At 42.2% G+C, this 14,518-nt stretch overlaps 1 protein-coding gene across 4 annotated transcripts in view; it reads left to right on the plus strand.

The window, feature by feature from the left end:
- TTI1 (TELO2 interacting protein 1) overlaps positions 1-14,518 on the plus strand; it is a 43,734-nt gene that overhangs the window by 8,304 nt on the left and 20,912 nt on the right. Inside the window, exons 2-5 of one of the 4 annotated variants that reach the window (XM_059897864.1) lie at positions 304-362; positions 3,676-3,789; positions 6,226-8,568; positions 12,808-13,017. In XM_059897864.1, coding sequence (XP_059753847.1) covers positions 6,267-8,568; positions 12,808-13,017 — 2,512 coding nt within the window. In that variant the 5' untranslated portion in view covers positions 304-362; positions 3,676-3,789; positions 6,226-6,266. The remainder of the gene's footprint in view (positions 1-303; positions 363-3,675; positions 3,790-6,225; positions 8,569-12,807; positions 13,018-14,518) is intronic. The other 3 variants (XM_059897863.1, XM_059897865.1, XM_059897866.1) reach the window with 3 other exon arrangements.

Below are 14,518 nucleotides of genomic sequence, written 5' to 3' on the forward strand. Positions count from 1 at the left end.
TTTCTCTGCTCACCCCGAGAATCAGCTTGTTCTGAATGCCTCATCCCAGTATCACTTTCTGGGCCAGAATACTCCAGTTGCTGTCAGTTATGTAAACATCAAACTTTGCAGTGCCACTTTAATCAGTGTTGCATTTTATCGGAATAGAATCTAGGACTCCTAAGCTTCTAAATCTGTGAGCAGTTCCTTCTGTAATCGACATATTGTCACACGGGTGTGATTTCATGACCATCCCATAAAGGTATATGATTGCCTTTTATAGTCATGCCATAGTAGCAATTTGTTATACTGTCTTCCTTACAGAAAGCTGGTTTATGTATTTCTGAGCCTGTAACCCATTCTTTTGAAGATCTCCAATTGTGGTAAGTCTTCATCTGTATAGTATCCCATTGGGAGAATATACCACAGTTTATCCATTCTACTATAGATGTGCATTTGGGTAGTTTCTTTGTGGGGACAATTGTGGATAGTGTATTCCAGAACACATCTATTGGTAAATTTATGTATGAATTTCTGTTAAGTATATATCAAAGAATGTGATTACTAGATCATAGAGCGTATGTATGTTTACCTTTAGCATAATAGATACTGCCTAAGGATTTTCCAAAGTAGTTGTATCAATTACACTCTTACCAGCATTGAATGAGAGTTTTGGTTGTTTTATATCCTTGCCAACGCCTAGTATTTTCTTTTCCTTTTTCTTTTTTTCCCCTTTTTTTCAGCTTAGCCCTTCTAGTGGGTGTGTAATGGTATTTTGTTGTGGTTTTATATTGCATTTTCCGGAGCAGTGATGTTAATGTCTTTTCATGTGTTTATTGGCCATTTGGATATCCTCTATTGTGGTATGCTTGTTCAAGTTCTTTTCCATGTTTCTGTTGGATTGTCTTTTTCTTATGATTTATAGAAAATCTTTTATATTTCAATGTAGTCCAATTTATCATTTTTTTATGGTTAGCTCTTTTCTGTGTCCTGTTTAAGAAATCTTTGGCTACTCCAAGATTACAAAGACATTCTTTGTTTTCTTCAGAAAGCTTTATTATTTGACATTTCATGTTTAAATCTAGTGTGAGATGTAATCAAGACCTATATATTTTTTCGTATGGATAGCCAGGTGGCACAGTACCTTTAATTGAAAAGACCATTCTTTCCCAGTTGATTTCAGTGTCAACTTTGTCAGGTATGTGAGTCTATATATGGAGTCTCTGCTGTATATGTGGGGGCTATTTCTGGACTCTGTTCAGTTCCACTAATCTGTTTGTCTTTCTTTTTGCCCTTTAATTATTGTATCTTTACAGTAAATCTTGAAATCAGATAGTGTAAAACTTACACCACCAAAATTTACCAATTTAATTCCTCTTCTTCAAGATTGTCTTTGCTATTCTAGGTTGTTTGCATTCCTATATCAATTTTAGAGTCGTCTTATAACTTTCTATAAAAGTGCTGCTGGGGTTTTGATTGGGATTATGTTGATTCTGTACCAGCGGTTCTTATCCAGGGCGATTTTTGCCCTACACAGGACATTTGTTCGTATCTGGAGACATTTTTGGTTGGTACTCTTGGGGGAGTGCTACTGGCATGTTGGGGACAGAGGCCAAAGATGCTGCTAAATATCTGACAATGCACAGAACAGCTCTCCACCAACAACTTATCCAGCCCAGAATGTCAGTAGTGCCACTGTTGAGAAACTCTGGATTCATGTAATCAGTGTTTCAGTTGGGCTTCTGTCCACCATCTTATTAAGTATTTGTTTTCTGTTTGACCCACCAGTTTTGCTTCCCTTTTTCTCATTTTTCACCTTTTGGATCAATCAAAAGTACTTATTATCCCATTTTTACTACTGTCTGAACTTTTATAGCTCTTTTGGAGTTTTCCCTATAGATTTCAACATGCATTCTTGACAGTCTAATATGGATTTTTTTATCACTTCCTGATGCTGCTAGACTCTTAATACACTTAACTCCTTTTACACTATCCATGCACCTTTTGTGCATTATTGTCTTGCATTTTACCTTCAGCTGTGAAAGATTTTTATAGGGTGTAAAATTCAAGGTTGGCAGTTACTTTCTTTTCACACTTTAAAGATGTCATTCTGTTGTTTTCTGGATTTCATCATTTCTTTAGAGAAGTTGCCTGTCACTTCTGTTGCTGCATAACTTTTAAGATTTTTCTCCATACTTTTGGTTTTTCAGCAGTTTGACTATGATGTGTCTGTGTGTGTTTCTCTTTGTATTGTCAACTTGGGCTTTGCTGAGCTTCTTGAATCTGTGGGTTGATCTCTTTCATTTGTTTGGACATTTCTCAGCCATTTGTCCCCCAGCAGCGGCCTTCTCTCAGAAGTCATGTATTTTGAGATCCCTGAAGACTATGGTTTTGCATATAGGACTCCAGTCCTATATGACCACATTAAAAACATCGTGGTTTCTTTTTCCTCAGTGACAGCCCTCGGCCTGGGCCTCTTCGTAATCCTGAGCCATGTCCAGGATCAGCAAATGGAAAACAAACAAACAAACAAAAAAACCCAACTATTGATTGTTGACTCAACTGTGAACTTTCATCCTTCACTAGAGTATTAGTTCATCTGGTCTTTGTTGCTTCTGCAACTATTTGATGCTTTAAGAAACGATTTTTATAATTTATCTGGTTTCTCTAGTAGTCACCAGGAGTATTGGCCTGCCATACCCTCCTATATCCTACTTGAAAGGAGAATCTGTATAGATGTTTCTGAGTGCTTATCATATGCCAGATGCCCTTGTAGGTTCTAGGTGTAGGATTGCCCAGTGTAAAGTAGATAAAACAGGCATATACAAAATAATTCAGCATGCTAAATACTGTAATAGCAGTATGTACAGTGGTAGGAGAAAGGAGGAGAATATGAAATAGCACTACCTGTTTAGGAAATTGCAAGTTTTATAATTTCACATGGTTGCAGTTTCAAGTTCAAGGGGTGAAGCAGTGCAAAATGAGGTTGATGAGACAGACAGGGGCCTGATGGTGCAGGGCCCTGTATGCCATGGTAAAAAGGTGTTTGTACTTTAGGCAGGCTACAAAGAGCAGGTGAAGGATTTTAAACATGGAAAAGAGTGATCCAGATTTTTGTTTTAAAAAAATTACTTACATGTCAGTGTGAAATATGGATTCAAGAAGGGCAAGCACACAAGGCAAGGGTGGCCGGAGAAGAAACCATTACGGTCAGTCCAATATCAAATAGATGATTATCATCATCAACAGCTTTGAAAGATGTTGAAGGGGTAGAACTGATGAAATTTAAGGGAACAGTGGAATTAAGAGGGAGGTGAAAGAAAGCAGAGAGGCTAAGGCATCTAGTCCAGGTGAGGACCATAAATCACAAAGGGAATACAGAAGAAAGCAGGTAAGTTCAGGTTGGGACAGGTTGTATGTTCTCACTTCACTTGCTGTATTACAGTTTTTGTCATATTATCTGAGAACATAGTTCAGGGGACCCCAGGTTATTGTCTTGAAACTCCTGAGATAAATAAGAGAGATGCAGAGCCCCCGGCCATCGCCTTCACCCCAGCTTTAACCAGACCCTCTGATTTTATCTGTTGTACATGCTGGGCTTCCACTTAAACGTTTTATTTGAAGAAAGTTTTCCATGCTAAAAGAAAAAAAAGTTACTCAGCAATGTTTCCTTCTTCATTCATCTTCCCGTTTTAGGTCTGTTTCGAGTCACTTCTTGTTTGAATGGAGTCCTCTGATAGGGCATGTGGTACTACCGTCTCTGAATCCTTGCATACGGCTCTTTCACCCTGACAGCTGAATATCTTCACTGTAAGTAGGGTTTGGGGGCCACAATCCTTTATTTGCAGTCAGTAGATGCTCTTCCACTGTCTTCTATTGCAAATGAGAAGTCCAAAGCCGGTCTTTTTCCTTTATAAGTTATTTGTTGTTTCTTCCTGAAGGCATATGTGATTTTTTTTCCCTTTATCTTTTAGTGTACAGGAATTTTACCACAATTTGACTAGGTGTGTATCCTTCAGTCTTTTCAGTCTCCAGATAAATCCTTTTGCAGCTCAGGGAAATGTTTCAGTTATCTATTTGTTTTAGCTCCTCCATCTGTTCCTTTTTTTCCTTCCAGAATTCTCAGCTATTTATATGTGGGTTCTCCCAGATCTGTCCTCCAAGTCTCACATTTTCCATCTCTTTGTATTTTTGCTGAGAGTTTTAAGATAGCTCTACTTGATCTTCCCAGCCACTAATTGGATCTCAGCAATTAACCGCCTTTTTTTTTTTTTTTAATCAGTTGAGCTTTTTTAGTGTGGAAAGACATGTTTTTAAATTCTAAGAAATATCTTTTGTCTTGTAATTGAATTTCCTTATTGGTCTTATTATTTTTCATATTCTTGTCTGTCTCCTTTAGCATTTCTGTTAAACTAAGGTTCACCCCCTCAAAGGTGCTCTATTTGCATTTCCTGCTCCTGACTCTTGGGTCCCATTAAGTGGTTACTTCCTTTGCTTCTGTTCTAACTACTAGTACCTTGGGCAAGGGGTGGCACAGTAGTAGCCTCTGGGTCATCAGTGTGTGAGCTGGTGCTGATAGGGTGTCAGTAGTCCCTGGCCCAGCTTTCTGGCCTCCACACCTGGCATTTTGCTAGTCTGGAATAGGGAAGATTTGAGCTTCTTCCCTTCCCTGGCTTCTTGAGGGTCACAGAGACCAGGAGATATCCCCCCAAGGACCCTCACAAACCAGCATTGCCTTTCCTCTCATGGAGTTCTGTGGACCAGACTCTGTCCAGGGTCTGAGAGCGTGATTGTTGCCCTGGAGCCCTCTCCTGACCCACGGAGGAGATCCAGCACCAGCTCTCTCTCTGGGCTGAGCAGGTCTTGCCCACACCCACCAGGCACCACTTGCCTGCCAGCACTACTGGGGACAGCGAGAAGCAGCAGACACTTTCTTGTCATCATCTGTTCAGAAGCCCCCAGCAAATAGAGCTGAGACAGAGAGAGAGAAAGAGAGAGAGAGAGAGGGAGACACCACCAGACTAGGTGATCTCTAAGCCTCCATCCAGTGCCAGCATTTTACAGTTGTGCACGTTTAATGGTCTCCAGCTTCAACTCAGTCCTCAGTACCCTTGGGCCACACTTTTGTGTCTTCCCAGCATGCTCTGCTTCCCCAAAGGAATATTTGAGAATTTTATTTCTCTCCTCAAGCCCTCTGTTTACCCACCTCTTATTCGCTATCAGTCCATGACTTTGCATTTCCCCTCACAGAGAAAAGAGCCTCTTCTCTGTGAGGGGAAATGCAAAGTCCTGGGCTGATAGCCCATGTGTAAAGTCGCTCAGCTCCTTCACTTACCTATAAACCTGTCTCCTTTCACTGCCTGCCTGCAATCCACCTCTCCATCCTGCTCAAACCTCTCTTCTCCCGTGGTCTCTGTGGTAGTGTGCGCTCCTGGTTTTCCCATTTCTCTGCCCACTCCCTTTCATTTTGTTTTGCTTTCAGTCTCACCCAGCTCTGAGTCTTTTCCTGTATTGCTGGCTGCCAGGGGGTCTTTCCAATGCATAAAGTTGTTCCTATCACCCTCTGCTTGAAATCTCTCCATGACAAGAACAGGCAAAATTAGTTCAGGCTGATAAAAGTCAGAGTAATGGTTACCTCTGGGCAGGGGAAATAGGAATTGATTGCAAAGGGGCATGAGGGAGCCTTCCAGGGTGCTGGAAATATTATATATCTTATTTTGGGTAGTGGTTCTATGGGTCTCTGCGTACATTAAAATTCACTGAGCTGTTATGTTAAGACTAGTGCCTTTCGCTCTATGTATATTATACCTCAAGTTAAAAAAGACAAAACCTTCAGTGGCTCTCCATCACTACCACAGGTTAAAGTCCATACTCCTTAGAATAGCCCACAGGTTCCAATTCACTCCTCCCTTGAGTCTTGGCTCAAGCATCTTCCTCCTGTGAAACCCACCCTGGTTTTCTGAGTGTTATGACGCATACGTCTTCTACACTCATGTAGGACCATAAGCACAGGCCTAGCCTAATTCTTAAGAGACTGTGTTGTAACTGTACATCTGCTTCCCTCCCTGGACTGGGAGCTCCCTAAGACTAGGAACCGGCTCTTTTCCGTTCCATCGCTCCCCTAGCACCGCGTGGAGTGACTGGTACATAAGCCCCCACTGAATGTCTGTTGAATGAATGAGTGCAAGTTCACTTTGTATTTGCTTTGAGCTTGGTCTTCTTTACTGAAAAGTCTCCTCCCTCCAGCCTGCAGGGTGTTTCCTCAGAGAGAGGAAGCCTGTTGCACAATGGCGGTTTTTGATACTCCAGAGGAGGCCTTTGGCGTCTTGCGGCCCATCTGTGTTCAGCTCACAAAGACCCAGACAGTGGAGAATGTGGAGCGTCTGCAGGCACAGTTACAAGTTGTGAGTGACTCTGCCCTTCAGGAACTTCAGCAGTACATCCTCTTCCCTTTGCGATTTACCCTGAAGACCCCGGGCCCCAAAAGAGAGCACTTGATCCAGAGTGTGGTGGAATGCATCACCCTCGTCCTCTCTTCAACGTGTGTGAAGGAACAAGAACTTCTCCAGGAACTCTTTTCGGAACTCTCTGCTTGCCTGTATTCACCCAACTCCCAGAAACCTGCCGCTGTGTCAGAGGAGTTGAAATTGGCTGTGATCCAGGGCCTCAGTGCATTAATGCACTCGGCTTATGGGGACATCATTCTGACTATTTATGAGCCCTCCATTCTGCCTCGTTTAGGATTTGCTGTATCTTTACTGTTAGGCCTAGCAGAACAGGAGAAATCAAAACAAATTAAAATGGCTGCCTTAAAATGTTTACAGGTTCTACTCTTTCAATGTGAGTGTCAAGACCATCCAAGGTCCTTGGATGAACTTGAGCAAAAGCAGCTGGGGGATTTGTTTGCTTCTTTTTTACCTGGCCTCTCAACTACACTGACCAGGGTCATCACAGGAGACTTCAAACAAGGGCACAGCATTGTCGTGTCTTCCCTAAAGGTCTTTTACAAGACAGTGAGCTTCATTATGGCTGATGAACAGCTCAGAAGAGTCTCAGAGGTCCGAGCAAAGCCTGCCGTGGAGCACAGAGTAGCGGAGCTGTTGGTTCACAGGGAAGCCAATTGGGTAAAAACTACCGGCGACAGGTTGACTGTCCTTATTAAAAAGATAATTGAGTGCGTTTCAGTTTACCCACACTGGAAGGTGAGGCTGGAACTGATAGACTTTGTCGAGGCCCTTCTCTTGAAGTGCAGTCAGTCACTGGTCGAATCGGCTGGTCCCCTTCTGAAGGCTCTGGTGAGTCTGGTAAATGATGAGAGTCCTGACGTCCAAGCCCAATGCAATAAAATTCTGAGACGTTTTGCAGATGAGAAAGTAGTGGTGGGCAGCAGAGCCTTTGCTGACATCTTGTCAGAAAACCTGCACTCCCTTGCCACGTCCCTTCCCCGCCTGATGAGCTCCCAAGACGATCAGGGCAGATTCTCTACTCTCTCCTTGTTACTCGGGTACCTGAAACTCTTGGGCCCCAAAGTGAACTTTGTCCTCAACTCTGTGGCCCATCTCCAGCGCCTTTCCAAAGCGCTTATCCAAGTTCTAGAATTAGACGTGACCGACATCAAAATCGTTGAAGAGCGGCATTGGAACTCTGAGCATCTGAGCACTTCTCCAGAGACTTCAGCCTTGCGGCCATGGGCTCAAATGCAGAGGAGATATTTCCGCTTCTTCACTGACGAGAGGGTTTTCCTGCTCTTGAGGCAGGTTTGTCAGCTTCTTGGTTTCTATGGGAACCTCTACTTGCTCGTGGATCACTTTATGGAACTGTACCACGAATCTGTGGTTTACCAGAAGCAGGCCGCCATGATCCTTAATGAACTGGTTGTAGGGGCTGCTGGGTTAGGGGTAGAGAATCTTCATGAAAAACACATTAAAACAAACCCAGAGGAACTGAGGGAGATCGTGACATCAATACTTGAAGAATACACAAGCCAAGAAAACTGGTATTTGGTCACTTGCCTGGAAGCTGAAGAAGTGGGAGAGGAGCTGACGATGATGCGGTCAGGCCTTCAGGCCCTCGCATCTGGTGCACACACCTGCCAGGCTACCTCTCCTCCCACCTTCTCAAAGCCAAGTCCCACGATCTGCTCCATGAACAGCAACATCTGGCAAATATGCATCCAGTTGGAAGGGATTGGCCACTTTGCACACGCACTAGGGAAAGACTTCCGTTTGCTCTTGATGTCAGCCCTCTATCCAGTCCTGGAGAAAGCTGGAGACCAAACCCTGCTTATCAGTCAGGCGGCCATCAGTGCCATGATGGACATTTGCCAGGCTTGTGGCTACGACTCCCTGCAGCAGCTGATCAATCAGAATTCAGACTATTTGGTAAATGGGATCTCTTTAAATCTGCGTCATCTGTCTCTCCACCCGCATACCCCGAAGGTCTTGGAAGTCATGCTACAGAACTCAGATGCTAGCCTGCTCCCTTTGGTGGCAGATGTGGTTCAAGACGTCTTGACTACCCTGGACCAATTTTATGATAAGAGAACAACTTCCTTTGTCAGTGTACTGCATGCCCTGCTGGCAGCATTAGGTACATTGAGAGCCCTTTGTAAATGCTGATTGGAGGGGAGCACTAGTATCCTTGTTCGCCTAACTGTTTTTTTCTTTGTTTGGGGTTATGCTGTGGAGGACGTTATTTGAATAGGTGTCTGTCTGGTCCCACATGTTACGGTAGAGTTCCATTGCTTATGTTTTTATACTCTTAATAATCTCTACCATCTGTTGAACCCCTGCTCTGTCCCAGGGACATAAACCCTGCAGACTAAATGTAAACATTATTTTTATTTTGCAGGTAAGGAAAACTAAGGCTCAGTGAGCTCTTACTTAGCCAAGGTTACACAATTAATAAGGAGGAAAGTCAGGATTTATGACAATTTTGTTCTTTTCAATATACCAGACTGCTTCTGACAGTATTTAGAGTTAGCAGTATCTATGCTAATGGAGAACAGGACTAACATCAATTATTCAGTCCACAGATAATCTAGAACAGTACTGTCCAATAGAACTTTCTGTGATGATGGAACTGTTCTCTATCTGTTCTGTCCAATACAATAACTACATGTGGCTAGTGCAGCTGAGGAACTGAATTTTTTATTTTTATTTAAATAGCCACATGTAGCTAGCTAGTGACTGCCATGTTGGACAGAGCAGGTCTAGAAACTTTCTTTTAACCTTTTAATTGTATGAGGTGGTTTGAATTTCTCTACTTCCCTTTCACCCTGTTGGGTGTCTGTTGGAGGTGTTACCCACCATTAAAATGGCAAAGTTTTGGACTATAAGAAAGAGAATCCCTCCACTGGATAGTCAATCTTCGAATGAAAAAAAAAAAAAATATATATATATATATATATATATATATATATATATGAGCTATATACATGAGTTCCTTTTATCCAAAGAGCATACCTCCAGTATTTATTTCAGTACTTCTAATAGCCACCAAAGTAGGTGGAAAGGTCGCTGACCTCATTTTGTCAGCTGAAAAAGCTAAGACCATGTAAGAAAGTTTCTCAAGGAAGGTGACTGAACAGGGACAGTCCTCTGCCCTGTAGCTGATACCACTTCCAGTGTTCATTCATTCATTCATGAACGTTCACATGCAGTGTACATGTTCTTTTATTCATTCATTCAGTAAAGATTACCTGCCATATGTTAGACACTGCTAAGTAATCAGGATTCAGCAGTGAACAAGATGAATAAACTCAAGGAGCTTTCCTGCTACTGCAAGAGAGTAACAGGACAGTAGCAGAGTGGTCAGGGGACTTGATCATGGCACTTCCTCCCTGAGGAAACGGCATTAGAGCTGAGACCTGAAGGCTGAGAAGGGCCCATCAGTACATATGGAGCTGTCACATCCTTTTTATGGTTTTTAAGAACATTCAGGCAAAGGGAACAGCAGATGCAAAGGCCTGGAGGGAAGAAAGGGCTTGGGGTCTTTGGAGAATGGAGAAGAGATCATTGTGGAGACAGTGACACAAGATGAAATTGGAAGGATGGGTGAGGATGAATCCCACGGGGCCTTGTAGACCAAGGGAAGGAGTGGGGGTTGTATTTTGCAACCACTGGGAAGCCTGTGTGCTGGACTAGTCACTGGGATGGCAATGGTGACCAAGGAGAACATGGAAACACTCCTAAGACTGGCTTACTGCTTATAGGTTTTAGACTACGAGTGGCTTCCATGGCCCAAATATACCCCAGGCTTCCACCCTTAGTGTTTTGAGGAACTCTACTACATGTCAGTTTGAGTTTTAAAAAATATATTAACAAAAGGCCTATTAAATATATCCTTTCAGGAGATATCTCCATTTGGGCCATGAAAATTGAATTGCCTTGGATTGCCAGTGTCTTTGGTCATCTCTAAAGAGGAATCCTGTGTAGCACCTTTTCTCTAAATTGCAGAGAGGAAAATGAGGATGGTTAAGCTTGACTTGAGAGCATCCTAGGAAAAGCAGCAAAAGTGGGGATAGCTTTTCTGAAAGTTTTGAAATAACCCAGACTACACTTGCATTTTGAATGGTAAGCAGTACTGTGGAGAGTGGATCAGTCAAACACAAATCAAAGTAACACTGTCTGCTGGCGTTTCCTCTTGTCATTTGAATTGTCTAACTGATGGTCACTCTTTTAAGATGGGAGTGGAAGTATGGTCTCAGAGAACTTCCAAAAGGTTTTAAAAGAACCCAGTATGTCTTTTAGGAAATTGAGTTACCACATACACAGTGTTTCACAGGCATTGACTAAAAAAGCATTAGGTTCCGCAGTGAAGGCAAGAACCATCAGTTAAATTACTGCTTAGCACCAACTACTGATTCACTGATTATTCATAACAACAAAAAAATTGGGTAGCTTTGAAAATGAGAAAGCATCCATACCACATACCTCAGCACTCGGAGATCGTGCCACATCCACACATACAAGGCCGTGTTTTGCTGGCCACATAATGTTCTATTGTGTGGCTGTACCATAATTTAAGCAGTCCTTTCTTGGTGGACATTTTGGTTGTTTCCAGTCTTTTGCCCCCTCCACCCCCAAAATGCTGCAGTGTGCTCTCTGTAGGTCATTTTGGACATGTCTGAGTATACCAGTAGAGTATATTCCTAAGACAGTTGCTGGCTTAGAGGGTATTACTTTTAAATCTGTGATAGAGAAAGAGTTTCAAATTGCTCCGTAAGGAGGTTGCACCAATTTAAACTCCCATCAGCAATGTAAGAGAGCGCCAATTTTGCCACCCCCTCACCCATGCTGTATATTACCTAGCTTTTTGATCTTTGCTAATCCAGTAGGAGAAAAAGTGCACCTTATTATAGTTTAATTTGCATTAAGAGTGAGGTCGAGCTGCTTTTCATATGTTTAAAAGCCGTTTGTGAGCAAAGACTTCTTAATGTCTGGCACTAGCCTTAAATCTAGAAAATAATCTTTACAGCATGTCTACTTTTAGCAGTGTAAATGCTGGGCCCTGGCTTTAACCCATTGGGAATGCAGTCCCTCAGAGTACATTAAGGACAGTTTTATGTCTGGGCACTGAAGAAATGGCATAATCAATCCCTTCATGTAGGAACCTCCAGGTACTGGACCGAAGGCTCTCACGTCCAGCATTTGCTCTCTGCTGCTCCCAGTTGCCTGGCCCTGGCGTAGCCCATCTGCTGTTGCTGTGGCTCTGTGCAGATGCTCCTTGATAGAAAAGAGATTAGCAGGTGCTAAAGGTCATCAGAGACTTCTCCCCTGCTGTCTGCAAAAGGAGGGCAAAAATTCAGGCCATAGGGTTTTCTTGTTGATTCATTCTTTAAGTATTAAGAGCCTTTTTTGAAATGAAGCCCTGGGGGACCCCAGTATACAAAAAGAGTTCAAATTAGAGCAGGACTGGTGAAAGAAGGCATAGAAACCCTGTTCCCACCCTTTAAACTGCTGTCTCTGGGTGCCCTCCCTGTTGTGACCCTGAGACATTTCTGCAGAGCCCTAGGGCTCCTCAAGACACAGTTTGAAAACCACTGGTTCTGTAATGTAAGGCTTATTCTGCAGTGACATGTCAGAAGTATTGGAGCATCACTAAAAAAGGAAAAGCTTTGGAGAGAAAATGCCAGCCTTCTGAAGCATTTTATATCAAATACCTTTGTGAGACTGTGTCCGTTCTCAAGGCTCTGCAGAGCCTCTCTTCCGCTAATGAGCAGTGTATCCTGCACTCCGAATTTTGTCACTGGTAGCTTTCCTCCAGTCTAGCATATTTATTCATTCAGCATATATTTTGAGCACCCACTCCATGCTGGGCATATTGGCTTTCCAGTGGTGATCAATGGAACACAGTGTCTAATGGGAGATTCAGACACTAAACAATACATAGAAAGTAAATACAGTAATTACAAATTACTGATGAGTTGAAAGAAAAGAACATGGTGCTGTATAAAAGACCTAAGTTAGATTGGCAGGGCGAGGGGGGGGTCAAGGGATGGCTTTACTAGGCAACGTATATTTGTATTGAAACATGAAAAGTGATTTGGAATTAACCAGATGTTACATAGGAGGTTAAAGTATTCCAGATAGTAAGAACAGCATGTGCAAAGGTTCTAAGGCAGGAGGATACCTGGCGCATTGGAGGAACCAGAAGATGGTCGGTGAACAGGTAGCCGGGAGTGGTTAGCAGAGGAGGTTGGAGAGACAGGTAGGGACTGGATCCTGTGGGCACCATGCAGGCCATGGCAGAGAGCTTATTCTACTTAGAAAGTACTAATGTCTGTTGTCAATGACCAAGGTGATCATTATAACACTTTATTTATAGCCCAGTGGTTCCCAGACACAGGTCATCTCGGGCAACTCCAAGAGCAAAGTGTAGGGGAAGAGGGAAGTCATTTGAGCCGAAGACCAGCAAGTCTTGAGAAAGGACTTGAGAATACCACAACAGCCGAAGACATTGAACAGTTTGTGCTGAACTACCTCAAGGAAAAGGATGTAGCAGATGGAAATGTCTCGGATTTTGATAATGAAGAAGGTAATTATTATTTATTTTGGCCTCAGCTGTTTTTTACTTTTGGAAGCAGATTATTATAAAAACAATGAAACATCATGATAGAAAGTTTGGAAATAAGAAAGGTCAAATAACCCCACCATGCTAACGTAAGCATTCTCACTTTGTTTGTAGTCTTTTTCCATCCTTTTCTATTGCAAACCTGTTTTTGTTTGGTTGCAGCCACAGTTTAAATGCATTATACCCTTTTTGCATTTAGTTATATAATAAGGAACTCTTCATGTTGCTATGGGGTTTTCATAATTAATGTTTTAATAGCTGCCACTAAGTATACATTCCCCTTGGGAAGTTTAGGTTGCTTCTAGCTTTTCACTCTAATAAACAGTGCTGCAGTGCATGATTCTGTGCATGTGACCTTTTCCTTCTTTTTGCATATTTCTGTATAAATCTCAGAAGTGGGATTTCTAGGTCAAGGATATGAACATCATGTTATGCTTGCCAAATTGTCTTTCAGAAAGGTTGTGGCAATTTACACCTTCTCTTCTGCAGTTCAGGATTAATACTGGTTTCACCACAAGCTTGCCAACATTGACTATTACCAATTTTACTTCTTGCTAAATTAAAATGGTTCTCGTTATTTTACTTTGCATTTCTTTGATTGCTAGAAAGGTTGAACATCTTTCTATATGCATCTTTCCTAACAATTTTTTCTTATGCCCATTATCTTTTCATATGCTTTGTCCATTTATTTTATTTATTGGTAGGAGTAGATTCCACTGTTTTTCTTACCAATTTATATGATAAAGGAGAAGGGAGTTCAGGCTAGTTGAAGCTCTGGCCTATTGTTTTATTCACAAGCTCAATCTGGAGCTTCAGGTCACGGAAGGATTAATAAATTATTAGAATCTCCTCTGCAAATATAAAATGCCAAGTCATAATGAGCTTGGTGGTCTCAGAACTATCCTAAATCAAACTGAGTCCCAAATTAGTTTGTTAGGTTGGAATAGAGCAGATTTCTTTCTTTTTTTTCTTTTTTTTTTGGCACTCTACTCTGAGACTCTGGTGAACTGAAGCCAGTACCTCCAGGATAACAGGAAATAGTAGTTCAATGCAACTAACTGCAACAAATTCCTTCTAAATAGCAGGGAAGCATCACAAGGCCCAAATAATGATTTATGCAGGGTTGAGTTGTTATTCTCCCCAAGAACAGAATTTTCTAATCAGAAATCTATCAGGCCTTTTCTTCTCAGTTTTGTTTCTTGAGCCAACCCAATCCTTCTCGTAAACTGCAGCCCTTGCTCAAGCCTAGAAACCGTGAAGAAGAGGCATCTTGATCCCTCGTAATCCAGATTTGCCATTCTTGTTTGAAATTCTAGCATTGTCACTGAATCCATTCTTTCACGATTAGGATCTTCTGGTTCTAGTTGATGTTCGCTAGGAGCAGACTGAATGAATCAAATCTTTCTTCCAATAGCAAAAATCCACATCCCTCAGATAACATTTCGCAGTAGGTGAATTTCAAACA

This window comes from Balaenoptera ricei, chromosome 15 (assembly GCF_028023285.1).
Source record: "Balaenoptera ricei isolate mBalRic1 chromosome 15, mBalRic1.hap2, whole genome shotgun sequence".
NCBI lineage: Eukaryota > Metazoa > Chordata > Mammalia > Artiodactyla > Balaenopteridae > Balaenoptera > Balaenoptera ricei.